At 50.6% G+C, this 26185-nt stretch overlaps 2 protein-coding genes across 10 annotated transcripts in view; one reads left to right on the top strand and one right to left on the bottom strand.

Annotated features, from left to right (window-relative positions):
- Positions 1 to 924: 924 nt before the first annotated feature.
- Positions 925 to 2926, bottom strand: RGS9BP (regulator of G protein signaling 9 binding protein). Its single transcript, XM_002829018.5, has one exon. It carries the CDS (start codon positions 2844 to 2846, stop codon positions 2139 to 2141), a length of 708 nt encoding a protein of 235 aa, XP_002829064.3. The 5' UTR covers positions 2847 to 2926; the 3' UTR covers positions 925 to 2138.
- A 963-nt stretch (positions 2927 to 3889) lies between these two features.
- The window catches only part of ANKRD27 (ankyrin repeat domain 27), a 78388-nt gene continuing 56092 nt past the window's right edge, over positions 3890 to 26185 (top strand). For 5 of the 9 annotated variants that reach the window (XM_063719086.1, XM_054538254.2, XM_054538252.2 and 2 more), the window contains exons 1-2: positions 3890 to 4039; positions 18884 to 19015. In XM_063719086.1, the coding sequence (XP_063575156.1) occupies positions 18914 to 19015 (102 nt within the window). In that variant the 5' untranslated portion in view covers positions 3890 to 4039; positions 18884 to 18913. 9 annotated transcript variants of the gene reach the window in all.

The raw sequence follows: 26185 nt of genomic DNA, 5'->3' as shown, positions 1-26185 counted from the left end.
AGATCACGCCACTGCACTCCAGTCTGGGCAACAAGAGTGAAATTCCATCTCAAAAAAAAAAAAAAAAAAAAACAGAAAAGAAAGTTAAATGCATCTGTTTTTACAGCCTAACTTACCCAAGAATGGGACCGAGCTCTCTCTGGACTATAGGCAGGATTTGGCAGCACTACTCAGGCAGATGTCATCCTGGGACCAAGGACCAAGCGTTTTCTTACTTGTTGATCAAAAGAATTAAAGACCACTTAACGTTCTGTCATTTACACCTGTGTGGCTACTCAAGAATATAGATTTTATTTTGCAGTGAAATTATAGAAAAAAATAAAGAATATTGATTTTAGACTGAGCATGGTAGCTTATGCCTGTAGTCCCAGTACTTTGGGAGGCCTAGGTGGGAGGACCACTTGAGGCCAGGAGTTTGAGACCAGCCTGGGCAACATAGCCCGACTCTATCTCTACAAAAAATTAGTTGAGTGCAGTGGCGCACACCTTTAGTCCCAGCTACCTGGGAGGGTGAGGTGGGAGGACAGCTTGAGCCCAGGAATTCAAGGCTGTGGTTTGCTGATTGTGCCACTGCACTCCAGCCTGGGGGACACCACAAGATCTATCTCTGAAGAAAAATAAAAATAAATAAATAAATAAATAAACTGCCTTAAAAAACATTAGCCAGGTGCGGTGGCACACATCTGTAGTTCCAGCTACTCAGGAGGCTGAGGTAGGAGGATAGCTTGAGCCCAAGATTTGGAGGCTGCAGGGAGCCACAATCACACCATTGCACTCCAGCCTGGGTGACAGAGGGAGACCCTGTCTCAAAAAAGAAAAAGGGGCGGCGGGGAGAAAGACTATCAACTTCAGAAGTAGATGCAATGTATATTTAGTAATCTAAGTATCTATGTAAAGATGCTATGTTTGACTCATTGTCAGGTATGAGTTCATGGCCCAGCGTTCTTTATTAAAATAACAGCTTTCATAGTACACGCTGTGGTTACGTCATTTTTCTTTCAGAGGATTATTACTTTTTAAAAGCTTCTTAAAAAGCTTCTTAAATCCCAAGTTAAAGCTGTTACATTCTAACCCAGTCTCAGAGCTGATTGGCTCAAAACCTCTGTGGGCCAGTAATGCCACATTATCCCGGAGGGGCGGGCAGCACGGGGGTCAGGGAGCTGCCAAAGCCAGCCCTCCTACTGGCCAGCACGCACATTCCAGGGGATAAATAGGATTAAGTGCTCTAAAGAGGATTCCCAGCCCTCCTGCAAAGGAGGTTCAAACACTCTGGTCTAGTTCTGAACACAAATAAGCCCCAGAGAAGGAGAAAGTGCCTGTTTAAACACCAAGTGGCCCTACCCCAAGCCTCCGCTCTTCCTCTTACCCCCATCTCTGGGTGGCTGGGGAGAGCCCTTTTCCGCAGGCAAGTGTGCGCACTGGATCCAAGTCCATGAGAGTGGGTTCAATCCACCCTCTTTGGTTTCCTAAATAGGGTCAGCCCCTGAGCGGCAGTGGGAGGTCATGGCCTCAAATCTCTTCTAGCTGCTCTTGGGGACGAATGGATAAACTCTGTTAGGAAGCGCTGTAGCGCGTCTTAGAGAAAGCCCTTTGTATGAACTGCTCTCAGGACACTCTCCTAAATTTAGGCCCTGAAAGATTAAGGTAATAAAAGCTGCTGACATTTGATTGCAATTTTTCTTGTCCAGGAAACAGACCAACCACATAGAACCAAACAGCGTCCCTCTCCAAACTTCACTCCACCCCATACACCTTTACAAACTGTCCCACGCGGAGAGGGGGCGACGCTGGCAGGGGTGGGCACCGAACTCGGACTCCCTGTAAAGACGCCCCAACAGCACATGTGTTAACTCATTAACTCTGAGGGATCTGGGGTCACTGTGACAGTTTTCTATTAATAGGGAATAAAGCTCCTGCAGACGTTAGTGGTAATGCCCTGACGGCCGGCGCAAAGTTAACTCCTCCCGGGCCAGCAAGAGGAAACCGCGTCCTGCCCAGGCAGATGTACACTGGAAACGCGCGTGTACCCATGCACACACGGGGTTTTAGGACCACTCCCCTTGCACAGGCCAGACCCCACACCCATCCCGAGTCTTTTCTCCGGGGAGGGAGCGGCAGCAGCAGGCGGCCGTCGGGTGTCAGCTCAGCTTCGCCACGCACACGGCTAGGGCCACAGCCGCCAGCAGCACGGCGCCGAAAAGGATGGCGGCCAGGGCCTTCCTGGGGTCGCAACCCCCCCCGCGCTCCTGCACGGACACGACCGAGGAGGGGCCGGCGCTGACCGTGGACAGGAGCTCGGCGCCCGCCGCCTGCCGGGCTTGCACGGTCCAGCGGGGCACGTTGACCTTCATCTCCATGTTGTCGATCATCTCGCCCACCTGAAGGACCTCGAGCTCCAGCTCCCGCAGGTCCGCGACGTCGAAGTCGCCCTCCGCCTCGAGCCGCAGGTTGCGGGTGCTCAGCGCGCGCGCCGCCACGCCGGAGGAGGCGCCAGCCACACCTGTCCGCACCAGCGGCCGCCGCGGCGCGTGCAGCGGGAACGCGGCGCCCAGCTCCAGCGCGCGTCGCATGTCCGCTTCCAGCAGGTCCAGGCAGCCCGAGAAGGCCACCCAGAGCCGCTCGAACTCGGCACGCTCGTCGGCGGCCAGGCCCCGGTCGCGCAGCACGGCAGTCAGCCGGGCGCAGGTGGACACCGCCAGCTCCTGCGCCTTCTGGCGCGTCTTTTGTAGCTCCTGCCGCAGGTTCTGCGAGTCCGCCGAGCCGCCGACGGTCAGCACCAGGTGGTGGTAGCACGCAGTCGTCTTGTTGAGCCCGTCCAGCAGCGCCTTGCACTCCTCCCTCGCCATCGCGGTGCGCTCCGGCTGGGCCCGGCCGCCCGCGCCCGTTAGCCTCCCCCTCAGCGCGGCAGGACGTGGCTAACCCCTATCCCGGCCTTGGGCCGCGCGGCACGAACGCTCCTCATGGTCCATGACTCGCTCGGCGCTACAGCCAACGTCCACCGAGCCCGCCCGGGACCCTCGACGTGCGCCTCTGCGGACGGGGCGCGGAGAGGGAGCCCTGTTAGCGGTCCGCCGCTCCCTCGTCCATCCTCCCCAGGGGCACTCCGAGTCACACGCCCTGTCTTTGCGCCGCCCTGGCCTCCACGGTGGCTCCCTGCGAAGCTGAGGGTGCGGTCCCCATCCTCCGTGGGTGCCAACTCCGGGGCGAGCAGGCTGCGGAGCCGCGCGCTCCGCCTTAGGCGCTGCCAAGGGCGGCCGGGTAGGGTTTCCTAGAACCCGCCCACCCAGCTCGTCCTGGCCGGAGCTGCCACCCCCTGGATCAGTGGTAGGCGGGGCTCCACGCGGGGAAGTCACGTGTGGGCGGCCCATCCCTCCCTCCCCTTCACCCCATCCTAGTTCTGGAATGTTAGAGCTCGGGAGATCCAACCCGTTCTATTTTACGGATGGGGAAACTGAGGCCCAGGTAAAAAGCGGGCCAGGCTCCCGCGGAGTTCTTGCCAGTGATGGGACTAGAACCCAGCTATACTGACTCCCGGACCCTGTTGGCGACAGGACGTGGGATGCCCCGCAGGACTGGGCACCTCCGTGCCCCAAAGCGAGCAGTGACTGGCAATCCGAGGGGCTGGGCGCTGCTGGGGTCGGCTGTCCCTGCCGCGTCGCGCTCACGCTGGTCCGTGCTTCCAAGCGCTAACCCCACCTCTAGTGTCAGCTGGGCTCCCAGCCCCGCCCCTCACGTTCTGGGCACGCGCAGTTGCGGGCGCGGGGCGGGACCAGCTGGAGTAGGAAGCGCAGGGAGCCGCCTGAGCCCCGCCCCCGGCTGGGCTGGACTCCATGACTGCTCTGCGCTCACGTCACTCTGGGAAACGACGGTTTCTCATTGGGTCAGCTGTGGCGCGGCTCCGCCCCACGGCGGAGTAAGGGCTGGGCTGTAGGGCCAGATCGCTGCGCGAGGGTGGTGGGCATCGAGGTCCCAGCAGCGGACGAGGGAGGTGCCGCCGTCGCCCAGGATGGGCTGGGAATGAAGCGATGTAGCCTTTTAAGTAAGTGTCCTCGCGCTGGCCTCCTCCTGCTCCTCCCCTCCCGCGGGATGGCTGCGCCTCGGGGCGCGGCGGCCGGGCGGGGCCCGGAGGGTGAGGGGGGAGGGGCTCCCTGCTCTCCGGAGTCCGCTCCCGGGTCCGCCAGGTGGCCCCGCGCCGCCCCAGCCCCCGCGTCCCCAGGTGGGTGCCCGGTGCGCAGCCGGCGCGCCCTGCCCACTCCGCCCCTCGGGTCTGGAGGAGAGGGAGCGGTCGGCGCGGAGAATGCGCCCTCCGAGCCCCGCTGCGTCGACACCGGCGGGTGGGGCCGGGGTCCCGGGTCTGGCGGGGCGCGGGGCAGTCGCTGCGCGGTTTCGCGGAGGCCTAGGGGCTGCTGGAGGGGAGGCGGCGGGTGGGGGTCCGAGCCACGCGCGCAGCGGTTGTGGTTTCCGGGGGGTGATGAGGGCGCGGAGCGGGGAATCCCTGGCTGCCGGCCTCTCGCGGGGCGGGGTCTCTGCGTTCCCACAGGTAAAGATTGTTAAAGGAAAACTCTTAAGCACCGAGAGATGTTCCGGATTCTGAGTCTGTTCTGTCTTGTGGTTGCAAATGGACTGCCCAGGAGCGCACGAGCCACGCGGTGCCCCCTTGGCTGCCCCACGAGGTGCAGGGGACGTGGGCACTCGCGGCCTGTGCTGGGCGAGGGAGCAAGGGACGGGTCTTGGCTGAGGATTTAGAGCATGCAGGGAACGAGGGCTGCTGGCAGTGCTGGAGAGACTGTGAGGCTGCAGAGAGCTCGGATTTTACAAGTTGATGGGTTTCATGGATAGAGGCCCCTATTTTGATTAAAAAATGCACTCTTCCCACTGGCCGAAAACTAGAGCAGTGGATAATTTTTTTCTTTTCTTTCTTTTCGTTTTTTTTCTTTTTGAGACAGGGTCTGGCTCTGTTGGCCAGTCTGGAGTGCAATGATGCCATCATAGCTCATTGCAGCCTCAAACTCCTGGACTCAAACAATCCTTTCACCTCAGCCTCTGTAGTAGCTGGGACTACAGGCGCATGCCACTATGCACGGTTAATTTTTAATTTTAATTTTTATTTTTTGTAGAGATGGAGTCTAGCAGGTTGCCTAGGCTGGTCTTGAACTCCTGGATTCAAGCCATGCTCTTGTCTTGGCCTCCCAAGGTGTTGGGATTACAGGCACTAGCCACCACGTTTTGCTGAGCAGTAGCTATTATTGTTTCGAGATCAGCCTGGCATGAGGTCTGGTGTTGAGGTGGCCTGAGGGTCAGGTATACTGAGCCCCGGGGCCTGCTGTCACCCAGGGGTCCATCCTTTAACTGGGTGAGCAGTAGGCTGGGCGTTTGCTGCCAGGGCTTGGGTACTCCTGGCCTTGACCATTGTGTGGAAGGGGGGTTCTCAGCCACCCACACGCTACGTAGGGTCGTTCCCAGGGGAATAGTAGTTTTCAGGACAAAATGGGTGGAAAGAGGGAAAATCCTCTTTCCCTTCGGGGAGAGCTTTGGAGACAGCAGAGGGTGAGGAAGCTGCAAAGGTGGCCAGAGGCCAGATGTGCCAGGTCCTGAGCACCTAGCAGAGAAGTTGAGGGCTCATCTGGTGGGGAGTGGAGGGGAAGCCTTTGAGGAATCCTGCAGAGCTTGGCGTTGGAAAGATCACTTTGTTGTGTTGCTGGTGGACAGGTGTGCGTGAAATCCAGGGGGCAGATCCAGGAGGCACAGCCGGTAGGCCTTGGAAGGAGGGGATGCAGGATGGGAGCAGGAGCAGAGACTTCTTCTGACCAGCCATAGGGACAGGAATGCACCTGGGGCTCTGACGTTGGATAGACTTCATTCCCAACTTACACTCAGCCTTGCCTGGTGACCTGAAATAATCTTGGCCGGCAGCTTCCCTGGGAGGGCAGGCAGAGGTGTCTGTAGAGGGCCGGGGGTTAGGGTCTCCGTTGTGCCTCTTTGTGACTGTTAGACTGTGTCTCCTTCACCAAGGCAGCTGCTGGGTCTTTGTTAGTGATGTTTCTGTGTCCCGGTTAGGGTTTCTGCGGCATCTGCCCTGCTGGGGCTCTTCCTGTCTGTCATTTGCCAGCATTAGGCTGGTGTCCAGTGACTCCATCCTCTCATAGAGGAGTGGAGGAATGTGACCACATCATGATAGGTACCAATCCTAGAAAGGATTCAGTCCAGAAGGATCCAGACTTGATTTGTCCTGAGGTTGATTCTCCATCTGAGGAACACTGAGAAGTGGCCCTAGAGCTCCTGCCCATCTGCCCAAGATACTGGTGGAGGGTGCATGGTGGTTCTTCTCCCTGTGGTCCGGGAACAGGGTGATGCAGTGGCATTTGGAGGGGCTGTTGTGCTCTTCCAAACTTTCCTGCTCCCTGCATGGTCCCTCCCTGGTTCCGGTGCTGGCTTCTCTCTAACCCTGCGCATTCCAGCTATCACTGTGTTGGGCTGGCACTGAGCATCCTGATTGTTTTGGGCTTTTTGCCTTTGTGCTTGCTTGGCTGTGACCTGTGGCTAGCCCCTCACCTACCCTGGATATGGACAGTGGAGTTCCAGCTCTTGTGAGAGATGACCTCTCCCTGGGAGCTGGGGCTTCCTCTTAATGCCCCACTATCATTTTGTTCAAGGGGGTGAGCAGTTACTCCATCTCTGCAGGGAACCAGGCGCAGGGTGGGTGCTTTAATGAGAAGCTTTGAGAAGAATATGGACAGGATCTCTAAATGTTACAGGTCAGGAGGACACAAGTGACTGTAACAGCATATGTTACATCACCACATTGCTTCCATTGGTATGAAAAATAGATGAATAGAAAGTTTTCATTTTTCGCCTTTTCCTTCTGAATCATAAATTAGACCAAATGGAGAATACTGCTCATCTGTTGGGAAGTGTTCCTGGTCAGAGTGTTTGGTCAGAGCCCCGGAAGGGCGGGAACAGCCATCTCAGTGAGATTTCAGCAGGGAGTGCATCTTTAAGGAGGCTGAATTCCCCATGCTGAATTCTGCTGAGCTGGGCTGCACGCTGTCACCAGACGGTTCCTGACCACCCAGACTTATCTGGGCTAGCAGGACGGTTGAAGACCACAAAACCACGAGTGAGCACACTGCCGCCTGAAATACTAGTTTGAGGCCTCACATGGCTGTCCTGTTCATAGAATAACTGCAGATAACTCACATTTAGGGGTATTTGGTATCTCCAGCTAACTCAACTGGATTTTCTGTACATTTTCCCATCATTTGAGCCCAGGCAGGGATGGAATTTTTTAAAAGAAGTTTTATAAGAAGATTCACTTATCTTTCCAGTTTTACAAGAAAAAGTCCATTTTCTTTGCATGTTATTTTAAAATAGCAAACTAATTCTTTTTTTTGTTTGTTTTGTTTTTGAGACAGGGTCTCACTCTGTTGCCCAGGCTGGAGTGCAGTGGCCCGATCTTGGCTCACTGCAACCTCCACCTCCCAGGTTCAAGAGATTCTCGTGCCTCAGCCTCCCAAGTAGCTGGGATTGTAGGCGTGGGTCACCGCACCCAGCTAATTGTATTTTTAGTAGAGATGGGGTTTTACCATGTTGGCCGGGCTGGTCTCAAACTCCTGACCTCAAGTGATCCACCCACCTCGGCCTCCCAAAGTGCTGGGATTACAGGTGTGAGTCACTGCACCCCTGCATGTTACGTATTTTTAACACTAGGACAGAAAGGTTGAGAACAGTGTTGGACAGAGGTCCTTTTTCTTCTTTTTTTTTCATGTGACAGCACGGATGAAAGGACAGAGCTCTTTGAATCCCTACTCCTGGACAGAGGGTTCAGTCTTTAGTGACCAAGAAGACTGAGGTCCAAGATAAAGCAGATGACTTGGGGCTAGATAACAGCAGGCTCTGTCCACGCAGCAGTGCTTGTTAAGGGCGTGGTGTGTTTACACAGTTGTTGCATGTGACCTGTATGTTTTGATGTGGCACTCAGTGGCCTTCCCTTCTCTTGCTGTTCTGCCCCTTTCTGGCCTCTGCTTGGAGTCTTATTACTTTCCCATCCTCTACTTCATCCCCTTCCCTTCTGCTTTCTTTCATTTTCTTTCTTTTTTTTTTTTTGTGATGGGGTCTCAGCCTGTCACCCAGGCTGGAGTGCAGTGGCGCTGTCTCGGCTCGCTGCAACCTCCACTTCTCGGGTTCAAGCAGTTCTTCTGCCTCAGCCTCCAAGTAGCTGGGACTACAGGTGCCCATGTCCACGCCCAGCTAATTTTTGTATTTTTAGCAGAGGCAGGGTTTCACCATTTTGGCCAGGGTGGTCTTGAACTCCTGACCTCAGGTGATCCACTGCCTTGGCCTCCCAAAGTGTTCAGATTATAGGTGTGAGCCATCACGCCCGACCACTACTGTTTTCTTCTGTCTCTGGTCCTTACCTCCCAGCTCTGTTTTTAGTTCATCCATGGAAGCCTGTCCTTGTTGCCTCATCTTGTGGGATGGAAGTATTGGTGTTCTTCCAGCATCTTTTCTGAAGCAGAAGGAGCGCCTTTTCCCAGCTTGAGTCTGACCATATTGCATCCTGTTTCACACATGGCTTTCATCCAGAGCATCTTTACTTTTGCAGTGTGCCACATAGAACCAACTACGTCAGGAACTAGAAAGAGTTTTGTTTTCTTGTGACTCTGTCCCAGCAAAATTGCATTATCTCATTGTGGTGGAGACTCATAAAAGGATTATCTGGGCTCCAGTAATGAGTGAATTTAACGATTCAAATAGCTGAGTTGTTGCAGAGGCACCCCTGGGGCCCAGGCAGGGATTATATGTGACCATTTTTATGTTAGTCTCTTCTCCCTAGGAGGACTGGCCGGGAGCTCACAGGTCTTTTTCAAGCAGAACCCCGGGCACCTGCAGCCAAGACAGTTCTGGCTGGACCTGGGGAATTAGGTGAGGGGCCTGTGTGGCTGTCTGTCTTGTGGACTTTTCTTCTGTTGAAATAAAGTATGACTCAGGCTGGGCATGGTTGCTCACTCTTGTAATCCCAGCGCTGTGAGAGGCTGAGGCGGGAGGATTACTTGAGGCCAGGAGTTTGAGACCAGCCTGGGCCACATCAAGAGACGCCATCTCTACTGAATGAATGAATGAATGAATGAATGGTTCTTATTTAGCCTTGAGTCAGCCAGCTGAATCTCAGTTTCTTCATCTGTGACACAGGCTAGTGATACCTACTTGCCTAGAGTTACTGTGAGCATTAAAATAGGATGAGGGCTAGGTGTGGTGGCTCACACTTATAATCCCAGCACTTTTGGGGAGCTGAGGCAGGAGGATCACTTGGGCAACATAGCAAGACCCCATCTGTACTGAAAATAAAAAAATTAGCTGGGCATGGTGGCTCACACCTGTAATCTCAGCACCTTGGAGTCCGAGACAGGAGGATTGCTTAAGTAACTTAGTGAGACCCCATCTCTACGAAGAATAAAAAAAAAATTAGCTGGGCATGGTGGCTCATGCCTGTAGTCCCAACTACTTGGGAGGCTGAGGCAGGAGGATCACTTCAGCCTGGGAGGTCAAGGCTGTAGTGAGCTGTGATTGTACCAGTGTACTCCAGCGTGAATGATAGAGCAAGACCCGTCTCAAAAAAAAAAAAAAAAAAAAAAGGATGAAGATGAAGACTGGGCACAGTGGCTCATGCCTTGTAACCCCAGCACATTGGGAGGCCAGGGCAGAAGGATCACTTGAGGTCAGGAGTTTTGAGACCAGCCTGGGCAACATAGTGAGACCCTGTTTCTACCAAAAACAAAACAAAACAAGAAAGTTAGGCTAGGCCAGGTGGCTCATGCCCGTAATTGTGGCACTTTGGGAGGCTAAGGTGGGAGGATTGCTTGAGGCCAGGAGTTTGGGGGTGCAGTGAGCTATGATTGTGTCACTGTACTCCAGCCTGGTCAGTAGAGTGAGACCCCAACTCATAAATAAATGAAGGTAAAGTAAGTAAAGATGAGGATGTATAGAAGTTGTTACAGTGCCTGGGACAAGGACTCTCCCAAATGGTGGCTATTTTTACCATTAGTCCCAAGGAATAGAATTCATCATGCAGTTATGTGTGCATAGTGTTTTCCCAGGGAGGCACTCTGGATCCCTGTTACATAGTGAGAGAGTAGCTCCTATTTCATATTTCATTCATTTAATTGTATCAAGGATAAATTCACTTTGCGCTTTTTTAATAGTTGCTGATTTTCTCATTTTAATGAAGAGAGAAGGCCCCAGGCTCAAGCTTAGCATCTAATGAGTTTTTTTTTTTTTGAGACGGAGTTTCACTCTTGTCACCCAGGCTGGAGTGCAATGGCATGATCTCGGCTTACAGCAACCTCCACCTCCTGGATTCAAGCGATTTTCCTGCTTCAGCCTCCTGAGTAGCTGAGATGACAAGTGTGTGCCACCACACCGGCTAATTTTTGTATTTTTAATAGAGATTCACAACGGGGTTTCACCACATTGGCCAGGCTGGATCCGCCCACCTCAGCCTCCGAAAGTGCTGGGATTATGAGATTTTAAATAACAGTAATTACCTTTATAATTTTTAACTGTAAGATGATCTTCTCTTTGTTGGAAGTGATACCATTTGTCTATTTAAAGTAGTAATAAGATTTCTTTTTAAAATAAATTTTAGGCCAAGGATGGTGGCATATGCCTGTTGAGCCAGGAGTTCAAGACCACCCTGGGCAACACAGCAAGACTCCATTTCTACAAAAGTAAACAAAAATAAAATAAAACAGAAAAGAAAATACATTTTTATAAAGACAATAAGTTATTGAAGGAAAATGTCAAACACTAGCAAGAGAGCCATTATGTGTAATTGTTGGGCAAAATTGTGCTCACATTGTGGGCAGGTTGTTCACTGCCCAGCAGCAGGGGCCGTGCAGCACGTGGCCTAGGAGCTGCTCACTAGCCTAGTGCCCTTGCACAGGGCTGCGTCCCCTGGGAAGTCGGGTGCCTGTTTCTAATTCTCACAAAGGTCCCATGTGAGCTTGCAGTAACTGGTGCTATGTTGATATGCAGTACTGCACGTCACAGATAGATACGGTGGCATGTAAATGACCCTCATAAGAGTCCTGCAGACAAGTATTAGCATTCTCTGTGGTGCAGGCCCAGATGGAGGCTCAGAGAGGTGGGATGGTGTGGTTAGAAATCTGATCTCCTGGCCGGGTGCAGTGGCTCACGCCTGTAATCCCAGCACTTTGGGAGGCCGAGGTGGGTGGATCACTTGAGGTCAGGAGTTTGAGACCAGCGTGGCCATCATGGTGAAACCCCGTCTTTACTAAAAATAAAAAAATTAGCCGGGAGTGGTAGTGCACACCTGTAATCCCAGCTACGAGGGAGGCTGAGGCAGCAGGAGAATTGCTTGATCACAGGGGTGAAGGTTGCAGTGAGCCGAGATTGCACCACTGCACTCCAGCCTGGGCAACAGAGTGAGACTCTGTCTCAAAAAAAAAGAGGAAATCTGATTTCCTTTTCTGTGCCCATTTTGTAGGCACCCCCTCTGAGAGCTCATTGGCTCACAGGAGCAGACCAGGGACTATGAGGAGCAGCTGTAGAATGTTTCATGAAACACACAAAGCACTGGTTCACGTTAGCAGCATGGAGCAGTCTGCAGATAGCAACATCCTTCAAACAGCTTACTTCCTAAAGTGAGTTGAACACTGACCTGTAATCTTCTTTTGGCCATTCACAGACCTTTCAGTCATGAATCATGGAAGGGTCTACTCTGGCTTCAGAAGTCCTAGTTCTGATGGTAGTGGTAGGTGTGTTCCATACTGATTCTTATTTTATCTGTACAGCGTGACTCTGATGTAAGTCCATTTGGCTTTTGCTTTTAGAACCTTACCTAAAATAAGCAATCTAATTTTAGCAACCCCTTTCACAACAGCAGCAAAGTCTATACAGAGTATATAAATAGTCTAATAAAAGTCGTATATGATCCTTATGGAAAAGTTGGAGGACATCGAAGAAGACATTCATGGAAAGATATACCATATATGTGGATGATAAAATTCATAATTATAGGGCTGAGTGTGGTGGCTCACGCCTGTAATCCCAACACTTTGGGAGGCCAAGGTAGGAAGATCACTTGAAGCCAGGAGTTCAAGACCAGCCTGGCCAACATGGCGAAACCCCGTCTCTACCAAAAAATACACACAAAAAGTTAGCTGGTGTTGTGGCGTGTAGTCTGTAGTCTGAGCTACTTGGGAGGCCGAGGTACGAGAATTGCTTGAACCCGGGAAGCAGAGGTTGCAGTGAGCCAAGATTGCGCCACTGTGCTCCAGCCTGGGCAGCAGAGCAAGATCTCTGTCTCGAAAAAAAAAAACTGCAGGCTAGGCGTGGTGGCTCATGCCTGTAATCCCAGCACTTTGCGAGGCCGAGGCAGGCGGATCACCTAAGGTCAGTAGTTCAAGACCAGCCTGGCCAACATGGTGAAACCTCGTCTCTACTAAAAGTACAAAAATTAGGCCGGGCGCGGTCGCTCACGCCTGTAATCCCAGCACTTTGGGAGGCTGAGGCGGGTGGATCACAAGGTCAGGAGATCGAGACCATCCTGGCTAACACAGCGAAACCCCGTCTCTACTAAAAATACAAAAAATTAGCCGGGTGTGGTGATGGGCACCTGTAGTCCCAGCTACCTGAGAGGCTGAGGCAGGAGAATGGCGTGAACCCTGGAGGCAGAGCTTGCTGTGAGCCAAGATCATGCCACTGTACTCCAGCCTGGGTGACAGAGCAAGACTCTGTCTCAAAAAAAAAAAAAAAAAAAAAATTAGCCTGGTGTGGTGGCGAGTACCTGTAATCCCAGCTACTTGGGAGGCTGAGGCAGGAGAATTGCTTGAACCCGGGAGGCAAAGGTTGCAGTGAGCTGAGATCACACCACTGCACTTTAGTGTGGGTGAGAGAGTGAGACTCTGTCTCAAAAAAAAAAAAAAAAAATTCATGAATTTAGTGCAGGTCCAATAAAAATCCTAATAGGATTTTTCATGTAATTGACAAGCTGATTCTGATTCATTTGATATTGTAAAGGACAAGGAATAACCTTTGGAGAACAAGCGGGAGGGAAGCCTTTCTCTGTGAGTTAGTAAGACTTATTATGAAACTGTAGTCATGTAAAATAAATGTTCATATGTGGTCTCTCCCTGCCCTGTCCAGTGTAATAGCTGCTAGTGGCTATTGAGCACATGAAATGTGGCTAGTGTGAATTGAGAAGTGCTGTAAATGTAAAATGCACACTAGATTTTAAAGACTTAAGAATAAAAAAGGATGTAAAATATATCATTAATAATAGTTTTTTTTTTTTTTTTTTTTGAGACAGAGTGTCACTCTGTCACCCAGGCTGGTGTGCAGTGGTGCAATCTCAGCTCACTGGAGTCTCTGCCTCCTGGGCTCAAGCAATTCTCCTGCCTCAGCCTCCCGAGTAGCCTGGCTAATTTTTGTATTTTGTAAAGATGGGGTTGCCCAGGCTGGTCTCGAACTCGTGGACTCAAGCAGTCCACCTGCTTTGACCTTCCAAAGTGGTGGGATTACAGGCATGAGCCACTGTGCCTGGCCATCATGAAGAACTTATCATTATTATTATTATTATTTGGGGATGGAGTCTTGCTCTGTTGCCCAGGCTGGAGTGCAATGGCACAATCTTGGCTCACTGCAACCACTGCCTCCTGGGTTCAAGCAATTCTTCTGCCTCAGCCTCCCAAGTAGCTGGAATTACAGTCACCCGCCATCATACCCAGCTAATTTTTGTATTTTTATAGAGATGGAGTTTCATGATGTTGGCCAGGGTCTTGAACTCCTGACCTCAGGTGATCCACCCACCTCAGCTTCCCAGAGTGCTGGGATTACAGGTGTGAGCCACTGTGCCCAGCCAATAACTTTTAAATAATGATCAAGTCAAGTGCAGTGACATGTACCTGTGGTCCCAGCTACTTGGGAGGCTGAAATGGGAGGATTGCTTGAGGCTGGGAGTTCAGGGCTGTGGTGAACCGAGATCGTGCCTGTGAATAGCCACTGCAACATAGCAAGACCCGTCTCTAAAAAACTAAATAATGGTCACATGTTGAAAATATCATATTTTGGATATTTTAAGATAAAATATATTATTAAAATTAATTGCACCCTACTTCTTTTTTAATGTGCTACTAGAAAATTTAAAATGACATTGTGTATTTCTATATAATATATACATAATTGTATTTCTCACATGTGATAGTGAGACCCTTGAAACAGAGTAGAGCCTGGAAACAGGCTAAACATATGTGGGATCTTGAAGTGTGACAGCCGTAGCATTATCAACCAGTGTGAAACGGGTAGAATATTCAAAAAATGATGATGGGACAATTGGCTTACTATATGGAGAAATATAGACACTCGATTTATAGCATGTACAAAAATCCAGATGGATTGAAGACCTAAAAATAGAAAACTTTAATCTTTTTAGAAATCATAAGGACTATCTTTATGGCTTTGAAATTGGAAAGGACGTGGTTTCAGGTAGTCTTTGCTATGTAACAAACCCGCTCAAAATGTAGTGACTTGAAACTGCCACAATTTATTACTTCCTACGTTGTGTGAGTTGGGTGGGTGGTTCCTCTGTTGGTCTCAGCTGGGCTCCCTCAAGGGGCTGTATTCTGCTGGTGGGTTGGCTGTGCTCGCTGGGCCACCTAGGCCTCGCTCTCCCCCCATGGCCTTTCATCATGTGGGCTTCTTCATAGCATTGGGATCTTGGGGTACCAAGAGAATGAGAATGGAATCCGCAAGGCCTTTTGTAAGTGTGTAAGTATGTATATACATTTACTTTTCTTATTTCTTGAATGTACTAAGACTTCTTGTTTTGTTTTGTCTTTGAGACAGAGTCTCACTCTGTCACCCAGGCTAGAGTGAAGTGGCGTGATCTCGGCTCACTGCAACCTCTGCCTCCTGGGTTCAAGTAATTCTCCTGCCTCAGCCTCCCGAGTACCTGGGATTACAGGCACATGCCATCATGCCCGGCTAATTTTTGTATTTTAGTAGAGACAGGGTTTCAGCATGTTGTCCAGGCTGGTCTCAAACTCCTGACCTCAAGTGACCCACCTGCCTAGGCCTCCCAAAGTGTTGAGATTAGAGGCGTAAGCCACCGTGCCTAGCCTTTTTTTTTTGTTTTTTAAAGAGATGGGGTCTCACTCTGTTCCCTAGGCTGGAGTGCAGTGTTTCAATCATAGTTCATTGCGGCCTCAAACTCCTGGGCTCAAGCGATCCTCCCATCTCAGCCTCCTGAGTAGTTGGGACTACAGGCATGTGCCAGCACACCTGGATAATTTTTGTATTTTATCATTTGTAGAGACAAGGTCTTGCTATTTTGCCCAGGCTGGTCTCGATCTTGAACTCCTGGCCTGAAGTGATCTTCCTGCCTTGGCCTCCCAAAGTGCTGGGATTACAGGAGTGAGCCATTGTGTCCAGCTCCTGTAAGACCTCTTGAAGCTGACACTCACAAATTGTACAGCATCGATTCTGCCTGTTGGTTGAAGCAAGTCACAGGGCTGGCTCTGATTCAGGGGCTGCGGAAATGAGTCTACTTCCTTTTTTGTTTGTTTGTTTGTTTGTTTTTTTTTTGGAGACTGAGTCTTTCTCTTTTGCCCAAGCTGGAGTGCAGTGGCAGGATCTGGGGTCACTGCAGCCTCTGCCTCCTGAGTTCAAGCAGTTCTTTGCCTCAGCCTCCCAGGTAGCTGGGATAACAGGCGCACGCCACCACGCCCCACTAGTTTTTGTATTTTTGTAGAGATGGGGTTTTGCCATATTGGTCAGGCTGATCTCGAACTCCTGACCTCAAGTGATCTGCCCACCTCGGCCTTCCAAAGTGCTGGGATTATAGGCGTGAGCCACCGTGCCTGGCCTACTCTATCTTCTGATGGGGGAATAGTGAAGTCACTTTGCAAGAAGACCTGCCAGATTATAGACATGCCAATTACAGATTTCCTAAGGCTCAAAAAGCACTGACCTTAAAAGCAAAGAGTGGCAAATCCAATTATTGTTGACCCTTGAACAATACAGATTTGAACTGTATGGGTCCACTTACATTGTATTTTTTTCAACCAAATTCAGGTTGAAAATACCATATTCACAGGTTGCAAATTTCTGTATATGGAGGGCTGACACAGACGTGAGTTCCACAGGGCCGACCATGGGATTTGAGTATGTGTGGACTTGGGTATACAAGAGGGTCCCAGAACAAATCCCCCAAGTATACTGAGGGATGACTGTCCATTCACGTCAAAACTTCTGGCCAGGCACAGTGACTCACACCTTTAATCCCAGTGTTTTGGGAGGCTGAGGTGGGAGGATTGCATCAGGCCAGGAGTTCAAGTTCAGCGTGGGCAACACAGCAAAATCTCATCTCTACAGAAAGTGAAAAATTAAAAAAAAGGCTGGACGTGGTGGTGCATGCCTGCAGTCCCAGCTGTTTTGGAGGCTGAGGTGGGAGGTGGGAGATCACTTGCGCCCAGGAGTTCAAGGTTATGGTGAGCTACGATCATGCCACTGGACTCCAGCTCTAGCCTGGGCGACAGTGTGAAACCCTGTCTCAAAATAAATAACATCTGAAGTTCTATTTCTGAACACACCCATTGACAGAATGAAAAAGCAAGTTACAGACTAGGAGATGGTGTGAGTATGTGTGGGGGTGTGTGTGTGTGTGCGTCTCTCTCTCTCTGTCTCTCTCTCTCTCTCTCTCTCTCTCTATATATATATATATATATATTTTTTTTTTTTTTTAGACAGCATCTTGCTCCATCACACAGGGTGGAGTGCAGTGGTATGATCATGGCTGATAGTGGCCTTAACCTCCTGGGCCGAAGTGATTCTCCTGCCCCAGCCTCCTTAGTAGCTAGGACTATAGGCACGCACCACCACACATGGCTAATTTTTAAAACTTTTTTTGTAGAGATGGGGTCTCGCTATGTTGCCCAGGCTGGTCTTGACCTCTTGACCTCAAGTGATCCTCCTACCTCATCCTCCCCAGGTGCTGTGATTACAGCCAGCCTGGGAGATGATATTTAAAACTTACTTTAGTATACAGATGTTTAAAGAACTGTAAATCCTAAGAAAAAGGCCAACAACCCAGCGGGAAAGTGAGCAAAAGACATGATCAGGCAGTTTACATAACAGAAAGAAATTTAGTTCATTTAATTAATGAACCAATGAAAATTAAAAACAGTGGGATATGACTTTATACTCATAGACTATCTCAGCCCATGCAGGCTGCTGTAACAGAAGGCTTGAAAATGACAGAAATGTGTTTCTCACAGTTCTGGAGGCTGGGAAGTACAAGGTGAAGATCCTGCAGGTTGGATGTCTGGGGAGGGCCTGCCTCATAGACAGCTGTCTGTTCTCTGTAACCTCACGTGGCCGGAGGAGCAAAGGAGCTCTCTCAGGCCTCTTTCTTTTTCTGTTTTTTGAGACTGAGTCTCGCTTTGTTGCCCAGGCTGGAGTGCAGTGGCGTGATCTCGGCTCACTGCAACCTCTGCCTCCTGGGTTCAAGCTATTCTCCTGCCTCAGCCTCCCAAGTAGCTGGGACTACAGGCATGCGCCACCACGCCCAGCTAATTTTTGTATTTTTAGTAGAGACGGGGTTTCACCATGTTGACCAGGCTGTTCTTGAACTCCTGACCTCAGGTGATCCCCCTGACTTGGCCTCCCAAAGTGCTGGGATTACAGGTGTGAGCCACTGTGCCTGGCTGCATAAGGGCACTGATCTCATTCATGAAAGGCACTGATCTCATTCGTGAAGGCTCTGCCTTTGTAACCTAATCACCCCTAAAGGCCCCACCTAGCGGGTTAGTATTTTAACATATGAGTTTTCGGAGGACATAAACATTTAGACCATAGCGCAGACTAACAGAAATTTTATTATTTTATTATTTTAATTTTTGGGGAGATAGTGTTTTGCTATATTGTCCAGGCTCGTCTCCAACTCCTGGTCTCAAGTGGATCCTCCTGCCTTAGCCTCCCGAGTGGCTGGAACTACAGGCACATGCCACCATACCCAGATAATTGTTTATTTTTGTAGAGATGAGGGTTTTGCTGTATTGCCCAGACTGGTCTTGAACTCCTGGGCTCACGGGATCCTCCTGCCTCAGGCTCCCAAAGTGCTGGGATGACAGGCATGAACCACCACACCTGGCTTCCGCTTTATTTCTTAAAAGAAAATCTGAGGCAAACATGGCAAAATGTGACGATTCCTTAATTCTGGTGCTAGGTTTGCATTATTACTCAATACTTTTCTGTGTGCTAAAATATTTCATTAAAAATACATGAGTATCTTGAGAATGTCATAATTTTGGTCATGTAGGATGTTCTAAAAATAGCCATTTATACTTTAGCCAAGACTTGGAGTTTAACAAGATTTTCTGAATATAATTTATACATTAGCCAATAAACGGGTCATCTTGGAATTGGTGGGTTATGTTTGAGATTTCCTGGTGGAGTGAGTCTGTGGGAGAAGAAAATTGCATGTCATGAATCCTTTTTTATTTGGAGGATGCTCTTTAGAAATTGCCAGATGCAGGTCGGGTGTGACAGCTCACGCCTGTAATCCCAGCACTTTGGGAGGCCGAGGTGGGCAGATCACCTGCTGGTCAGGAGTTCAAGACCATTCTGGCCAACATGGCAAAACCCTGTCTTTACTAAAAATACAAAAATTCGTGGGTGTGGTGGTGGGCGCCTGTAGTCCCAGCTACTCCCGAGGCTGAGCCGAGCTCCAGCCTGGGCGACAGAGTGAGACTTCGTGTCAAAAAAAAAGAAAAAAAAAAGAAAATGCCAGATGCATCAGATGCAGACTTTCATGTGTTTACGTAAACTCGAAAATGGCCATTCACTCCTTTTCCCTCCCTTATTGCAGGAGATTTGCTCTGACCCATCCGAAGTCCATATGGCTCTGTATGATGAAGACCTCCTGAAAAATCCTTTCTATCTGGCTTTGCAAAAGTGGCGCCCGGACTTGTGCAGCAAAGTGGCCCAAATCCATGGCATTGTAAGTGCGCTGAGCCTCAGGGTTGTCCTGAGGCATGAATGGTTCCAGACACGTGGTAGACTGAAGCTCAGTTTGGAGGGAGTTCGTTATAAACCCGGCTTAGCAAGCTCCCAGCAGTGTACTTGGTCTGTGAGTGAGCAGCGGGTGCCCCCCCGTGAGCCGCTACCTCCAGGAAGCCTCCTGGGACTGCAGTCCAGGCTGTAATACTTTCTCAGAACTCCTGGCCCCTGCCTGTGGCTAACTGTGCCCTTTCGTGGAGCACCCCCAGTGACACTTGGTCTCATGCTGCAGTGCTCTCTTGTTTCTCTCTTGTTTCTTCTCCAGGGCTAAAATGAGTTGTGCTCCCTGGGGCCTCACGAGTCCTGGTCTGTCTGGGAGGTGGGTGCTCACCTCATAGAATAAGGGACCGAGTAAATGCATTCATACACTGCTTTGAAAGGCTTTTCCAAAGGGAAAGCACCATAATGAAAGAACTTTTCTGGTAGAGGCCACAACCTCAGAAGCCTTCAGGGGCAGCCAGGTAACAGGAATGAGAAGCAGGCAGGAGACGCTGTCACCTGTCACGGTGGGGGCATCTGCCTGGATGGAGGGCGGGCCCCACGTTGTGGGTCTTTCCAGTTCTCAGGTCAGTGAACTTGGCGGGCATCCTACTTAGCACTGGGGGACACAGTGTCCCGAGTGCATTTGTGTCATCTGTGGCCTCTGCTTGAGGAGTCTTCCGTCTTCTTTTTGTCTGTTGTCCCCTACTCTCTCAAAAGGATGTCCACTTCTCTTATCCCGTGGGGCAACTTTACTCAGGTATGTGAGGTGCCTGAGGGTTTGAACTGAAGGAGAAGTCAGGTTAGCTGAGTGTGGCTTCAGGTTCTCAGCGGCCTCTCAGGAACGCTGGAATTGACTTTCATTTATTTTTATTTTTATTTATTAATTTTTTTTGAGACAGAGTCTTGCTCTTTCACCCAGGCTGGAGTGTGGTGGCGAGATCTCAGCTCACAGCAACCTCTGCCTCCCAGGTTCAAGTGATTCTCCTGCCTTGGCCTCCCAAGTAGCTGGGATTGCAGGTGTGTGCAACCACGCCCGGCTAATTTTTGTGTTTTTACTAGAGATGGAGTTTCACCCATGTTGGCCAGGCTGGTCTTGAACTCCCGACCTCAGGTGATCTGCCCACCTTGGCCTCCCAAAGTGCTGGGATTACAGGCATGAGCCACCATGCCTGGCCTGGACTTGACTTTCATTTTACCCAGGCCGAGCTCTGCCATCAGAAACTGGGTTTCTTTTTTTTTTTTTTTTGAGAGAGTCTCACTCTGTTGCTCAGGCTGGAGTGCAGTGGCGCGATCTTGACTCTCTGCAACCTCTGCCTCCTGGGTTCAAGCGATTTGCCTCAGCCTCCTGAGTAGCTGGGATTACAGGCACAATCCACCATGCCTGGCTAATTTTTTTTCTTTTTTTGAGACAGAGCCTTGCTCTGTCACCCAGGCTAGAGTGCAGTGGCGCAATCTCAGCTCACTGCAACCTCCGCCTCCCGGGTTCAGGTGATTTTCCTGCCTCAGTCTCCCGAGTAGCTGGGACTACAGGCGTGTGCCACCACATCCAACTAATTTTTGTATTTTTAGTGGAGACGGGGTTTCACCATGTTGGCCAGGATGGTCTTGATCTCTTGACCTCATGATCCACCTGCCTCGACCCCCCAGCGTGCTGGGATTACAGGTGTGAGCCACCATACCCGGCCTAATTTTTGTATTTTTAGTAGGGACAGGGTTTCACCATGTTGTCCCGGATGGTCTAGAACTCCTGGCCTCAAGTGATCCACCCCCCTCCGTCTCCCAAAGAGAAGCTAGGTTTCTTGACATCTTTTCCAGTTTTTATGATTAGTTTTGTGATTCATATTTCTTCACCACAATCTTCTTACTTTAGATTTTAGAAGCCAAAAAGTTCATTATTTTAAAAATTACAGAATATATAGCTCTTTCCAAATAAAAATCTCGTAAAATTCACCAAAGACATTCATTGTCATCTCTTCATTTCACAGCAGTTATTAAAAGCTGCTGTATACAAGATACTTTGCTTGATGGTGAGGATTCACCAAGAAACAGAAATACACATCACTCTTTTTTTTTTTTTTTGAGATAAGGTCTTGCTTTGTCCCCCAGGCTGGGCTAGAGTACAGTGACATGAACACGGCTCACTGCAGCCTCAAACTTCTAGACTCAAGCAGTCCTTCTGCCTCAGCCTCCCGAGTAGCTGAGACTACAAGCATGTGCCACCACGCCTGGCTGGTTTTTATTTTTTGTGGAGGTGGGTCTCACTATGTTGCCCAGGTTGTTCTTGAACTCCTGGCCTCAAGGGATCCTCCTGCTTTGGCCTCCCACAGTGCTGGGATTACAGGCGTGAGCTGTCACGCCCGGCCCTAGATCACCATCTTTACCCTCATGGAGCTTAAATTCTAGTGCGAGAGATGGTCATTCACTGAGCGAGTGCATACTAATTACGGTAGTGGTGAGTGTCGCAGAGGAAAAGTACGGGACGCAAGGCAGGCATGGATCAGGGAGGGCCTGGCCGTACTGCGGGAATATTTCCTCCTTTCCTGTCTTCGTTGTATGATATTTTAAACTACTGTCTAGACAAGTGCATATTTTCATATATATCTTTATCCAGCTTTTTAGAAGCGTCACACTGTGGCGTAGTTATTTCTGTGGAAGCTCTTTGGGGAAGCTCTATCTTGCTCAGCATGGTGTTACTGAGCCCAGTGGCTGCGACTTCGGGATTTTCTTTTTCTTTCTCTTCTTTTCTTTTTTTTTTGAGAAAGAGTGTCACTGTGTTGCCCAGGCTGGAGTATAGTGACTCTATCTGGGCTTGCTGCAACCTCTGCTTCCTGGGTTCAAGCGATTCTCCTGCCTCAGCCTACCAAGTAGCTGGGATTACAGGCACCCACCACCATGCCTGACTGATGTTTGTATTTTTAGTAGAGATGGGGTTTCACCATGTTGACTGGGCTTGTCTCGAACTCCTGATCTCAAGTGATCCACCTGCCTCGGCCTCCCAAAGTGCTGGAATTACAGGCGTGAACCACTGTGTCCGGCCTAACTTTTTGTAATTTTTGTAGAGATGGGGTTCTCAATTTCTTGCCCAGGCTGGCCTTGAACTCCTGACCTCAGGCAATCTTCCTGCCTTGGCCTCCCAAAGTGCTGGGATTACAGGTGTTAGCCACCATGCCTGGCCAACTAAGTGCTTTTCAGCTACAAGTCATGGGATCCCACTCAAGCCCGCTTTGGCAAAAGGGAGATTTTGAATGAACTTTTCTGCCTTGTCACCTTCCTTTCAGGGACACCGGAGAATGGAGATTCTTCCTAGGCTGTGCCATCCGGGGTTCCCCCACAGGGACCCTCAGTCCAGCTCCTCCTGAGATCCAAGGCATCCACAAGGAACTGCTGGGGTCCACATGGGGCAAGAGTGAGCCTCTGGTCTTCCTCAGCCTTGTTTGGTGGACTTGAATCAGTGAGGTTGCCAGGTTGTTGGTGCAGGCCTGTAGTCCCAGCTACTCAGGAGGCTGAGGCAGCAGGATCACTAGCCCGGGAGCTCTGGGATGTCGTGAGCTATGCTGATTGCATCGCCACACTAAGTTTGGCATCAATATGGTGACCTCCCAGGAGTGGGGGACCACCATGTTGCCCAAGCAGGGGTGAACACTGCCATGTTGGAAATGGAGCAGGTCAAAACTCCTGTGCTTTGCTGGGCGCAGTGGCTCACGCCTGTAATCTCAGCACTTTGGGAGGCCAAGGCAGGTGGATCATTTGAGGTCAGGAGTTCAAGACCAGCCTGGCCAACATGGTGATACCGCATATCTACTAAAAATACACAAATTAGCCAGGTGTGGTGGTGCACACCTGTAATACCAGATGCTTGGATGGCTGAGGCATGAGAATCTACTGAACCCTGGAGGCGGAGGTTGCAATGAGCCGAGATTGCACCACTGCACTCCAGCCCAGGCAACAGAGCAAGACTCTATCTCAAAAAACAAAAAACAAACAAAAAAAACCTCCCGTGCCGATCCGTAGTGGGATTGCACCTCTAAATAGCCACTGCACTCCAGCCTGGGCAACATAGTGAGACCCCATCTCTAAAAAAAAAAGAAAAAAAAGAATCAGGGAGGCCAGCTTCTCAGCAGAAATCAGCAGAGTGCAGGAGCTGCCATCACTGTCACACTGGTCAGGTTTGCTGGCCCATGCCGGCCCCTTGTCTGTGTGATGAGGGGCATGGACCCACACCCGTCCACTCCGCAGTTGTGCTCTACCTATGTTTATGGATTGAAAGAAAAAGTCGAATATCTTGATGGTCTCCAGGGAAATGCCATCCTTTCTGTCACCTCTAAGGGATCTCTGTGGCCTCAGCAGTTGAATACCAAATATCTTTCCATGAAGTTTGGACATTGTACCAACTTTATTTCATTTTTAATATTTTGGTAGAGATGGGGTCTCACTATGTTGCCCAGGCTGGTCGTAACCTTGTACCAAGTTTGACTGCCCTTGAGTCTGCCCTGGAGATCAGAGTCCTTTATCAGGCTCCAAAAAATGTGAAATCACTTAAAAACGTGTCTCGGCCAGGCATGGTGGCTTACACCTGTAATCCCAGCACTTTGGGAGGCCAAGGCAGGCGGATCACTAGGTCAGGAGTTCGAGACTAGTCTGGCCAACATAGTGAAACCCCGTCTCTACTAAAAATACAAAAAATTAGCCGGGCGTGGTGGCGGACGCCTATAATCTCAGCTACTGGGGAGGCTGAGGCAGGAGAATCGCGTGAACCCGGGAGGCGGAGGTTGCAGTGAGCTGAGATCACGCCACTGCACTCCAGCCTGGGCAACAGAACGAGACTCCGTCTCAAAAAACCAAAAACAAACAAAACAAACAAAAAAAACATGTATCTCCTGCAGAGTGAACTGCACCACGCTTCTCGCTTCGTGCACGCTGCTGGGCCACCTCATCTCCGTGTGGCTGTGCAGCAGTGTGTGTGGGGCAGCTGAGGGTGTAGCTTGACTGCTCCTTCCCTCCTCACCCCCACCCTTGTCCCCGCCCCTGCCCCGCCACACCTCGAGGCGCCTTCCTTCCCAGGTGCTCCTTTTGTGGGGATGCCCCCACATCCAGGCAGGTGTCTCCTTCCTGCCCTCCTCTGCTAACTGATTGGACAGTGGAAGCGCCTTCTCCTGTGCTCACCCAGATTTCAAATTTAAATCTCAGAGGCCCGTGACACCCCCACTGCTTCTAAAAGTCGCCGCTGTGCTTACAACTATCCGGCTAATTACACACCTGCGGCGTCCTCAGAGCAGGCTGGGCAGGTCTGCGTCCCTGGGGCTTTAGTGCAGGGTTGGAAGTCCTCCAGGTTTCCCAGGTGCACCAGGAGACCGTCCCCTTTGCCTATAAGAAAAACAAAAATTTCAAAGGAGATTGAACTTGGTCCTTTTATTGAGGTGTCTGATTTAATGGGGTAAGTAGACTCCGGGGGCCTAGTCTGGGAGCCTAGCGGCATGTCTTCTAAGCCCCAGGAACTGACTTTCATCCAAGCTAAGGGCGCTGAGACCCCTGCTCCAGTTCTCAGGATTTATTTAGTATAGATGCTTCCAACAAGCCGTGGCCATCCACTCCACGCCAGGCACCGTGCCAGGTTTCAGGGTTACACGATCAGTGGGGAACTTGGCACGCCTTCAGGGAATTCCAGAAACAGGCCATTTGCAGGCCAGAGGAATGAGTGTCAGGACAGAAGGCAGCGTGGGCAGTTCTAGAGTGCTTAATCCAGCCTGGGGAGGAGGCAGGAGGGCGCCCTGGAGTAGGTGCCACTCAGGCAGATTCTTGCCCTTTATTTGACTTTTCTTTCCTTCTTTCTTTCTTTTGAAATGGGGTCTTGCTCTGTCACCCACGCTGGAGTATAGTGGCGTGATCTTGGCTCACTGCAACCTCCACCTCCTGGACTCAAGTGATCCTCCTGTCTTAGTCTCCTAGGTAGCTGGGACTACAGGCGTGGACCACCACGCCTGGCTAATTTTTGTATTTTTTGTAGAGACGGGGTTTTGCCCTGTCACCCAGGCTGGTCTCGAACTCCTGGACTCAAGTGATCCACCCGCCTCAGCCTCCCAAAGTGCTGTGATTACAGGTGTGAGCCACCACACCTGTCTCCTTTTGTTTTTCCCCATAAAATGCAGCTCCTGCAGGACTTTCTTTCCCCCAACCCCACGCCCCACCCCCGGGATGGAGTTTCACTCTTGTGGCCCAGGCTAGAATGCAGTGGTGCGATCTCAGCTCACTGCAGCCTCCGCCTCCCGGGTTCAAGTAATTCTCCTGCCTCAGCCTCCTGAGTAACTGGGATTACAAGCGGTCGCCACTGCACCCGGCTAATTTTTGTATTTTTAGTAGTAGAGACATGGTTTCGCCATGTTGGCCAGGCTGGTCTCAAACTCCTGACCTCAGGTGATCCACCTGCCTCAGCCCCCCAAAGTGTTGGAATTACAGGTGTGAGCCACCACACATGGCCTTTCTTTAATTACTGTTATTTTAAAAATTGTTTCTAAAGGGGCTAGAATAAACCATTTTTTGGTTAAGGCTTGAAATTTCTAGGTCCCCACCTTCTGGTCAACGCAGTAACTCTGAACTTTGTCTATGCTGGTAACTCTGAAAAGTCTTTGCCGGCAGTAAAAACTCCACAGCTACTCCAGAAGTAGTCTGAAGCCCCCTAAGGGATAGCCTGGAGGCCGTTGGCCTAGCTGCCTACCCCCCATCCCAGGCAACTCCTCCCTGGTCTCAGCGGGATTGCTGTGGGGATGGGTGGAGCCAGAGAGCCCAGCGTTGGCTTCTGGTTGCTATGAAATGCTCTGGGCAGCAGGGGCCTCTCTCTTTCTTGGCATAGGAGGAACTAGAGCTCCTTTTTATGTCTGCCAGAAAACTGGTTGGGGGAAGGGTTGGTCCTGAGGGCCCCCGATTTACCCAGCAAACTTGCACTGGGCACCTGCCTCGTGTCCAGCAGTGTGCTTGACAGTGGGGATGCAGTGAATGGGGCCAGACGTGCGTTATATAAGTCAGGGAGGCGGAGAAGGTGACGCGAACAAGCAGGCAGCATGTGGGCACAGTGGGGCAGAGCCCTTAGAAGTTCCTGCTTCCAAGGCCAGGCGCGGTGGCTCACGCCTGTAAT

The sequence above is a fragment of the Pongo abelii genome, chromosome 20, assembly GCF_028885655.2.
Source record: "Pongo abelii isolate AG06213 chromosome 20, NHGRI_mPonAbe1-v2.0_pri, whole genome shotgun sequence".
In the NCBI taxonomy this organism is placed as follows: domain Eukaryota; kingdom Metazoa; phylum Chordata; class Mammalia; order Primates; family Hominidae; genus Pongo; species Pongo abelii.
This window is presented reverse-complemented; position numbering and strand designations above follow the sequence as displayed.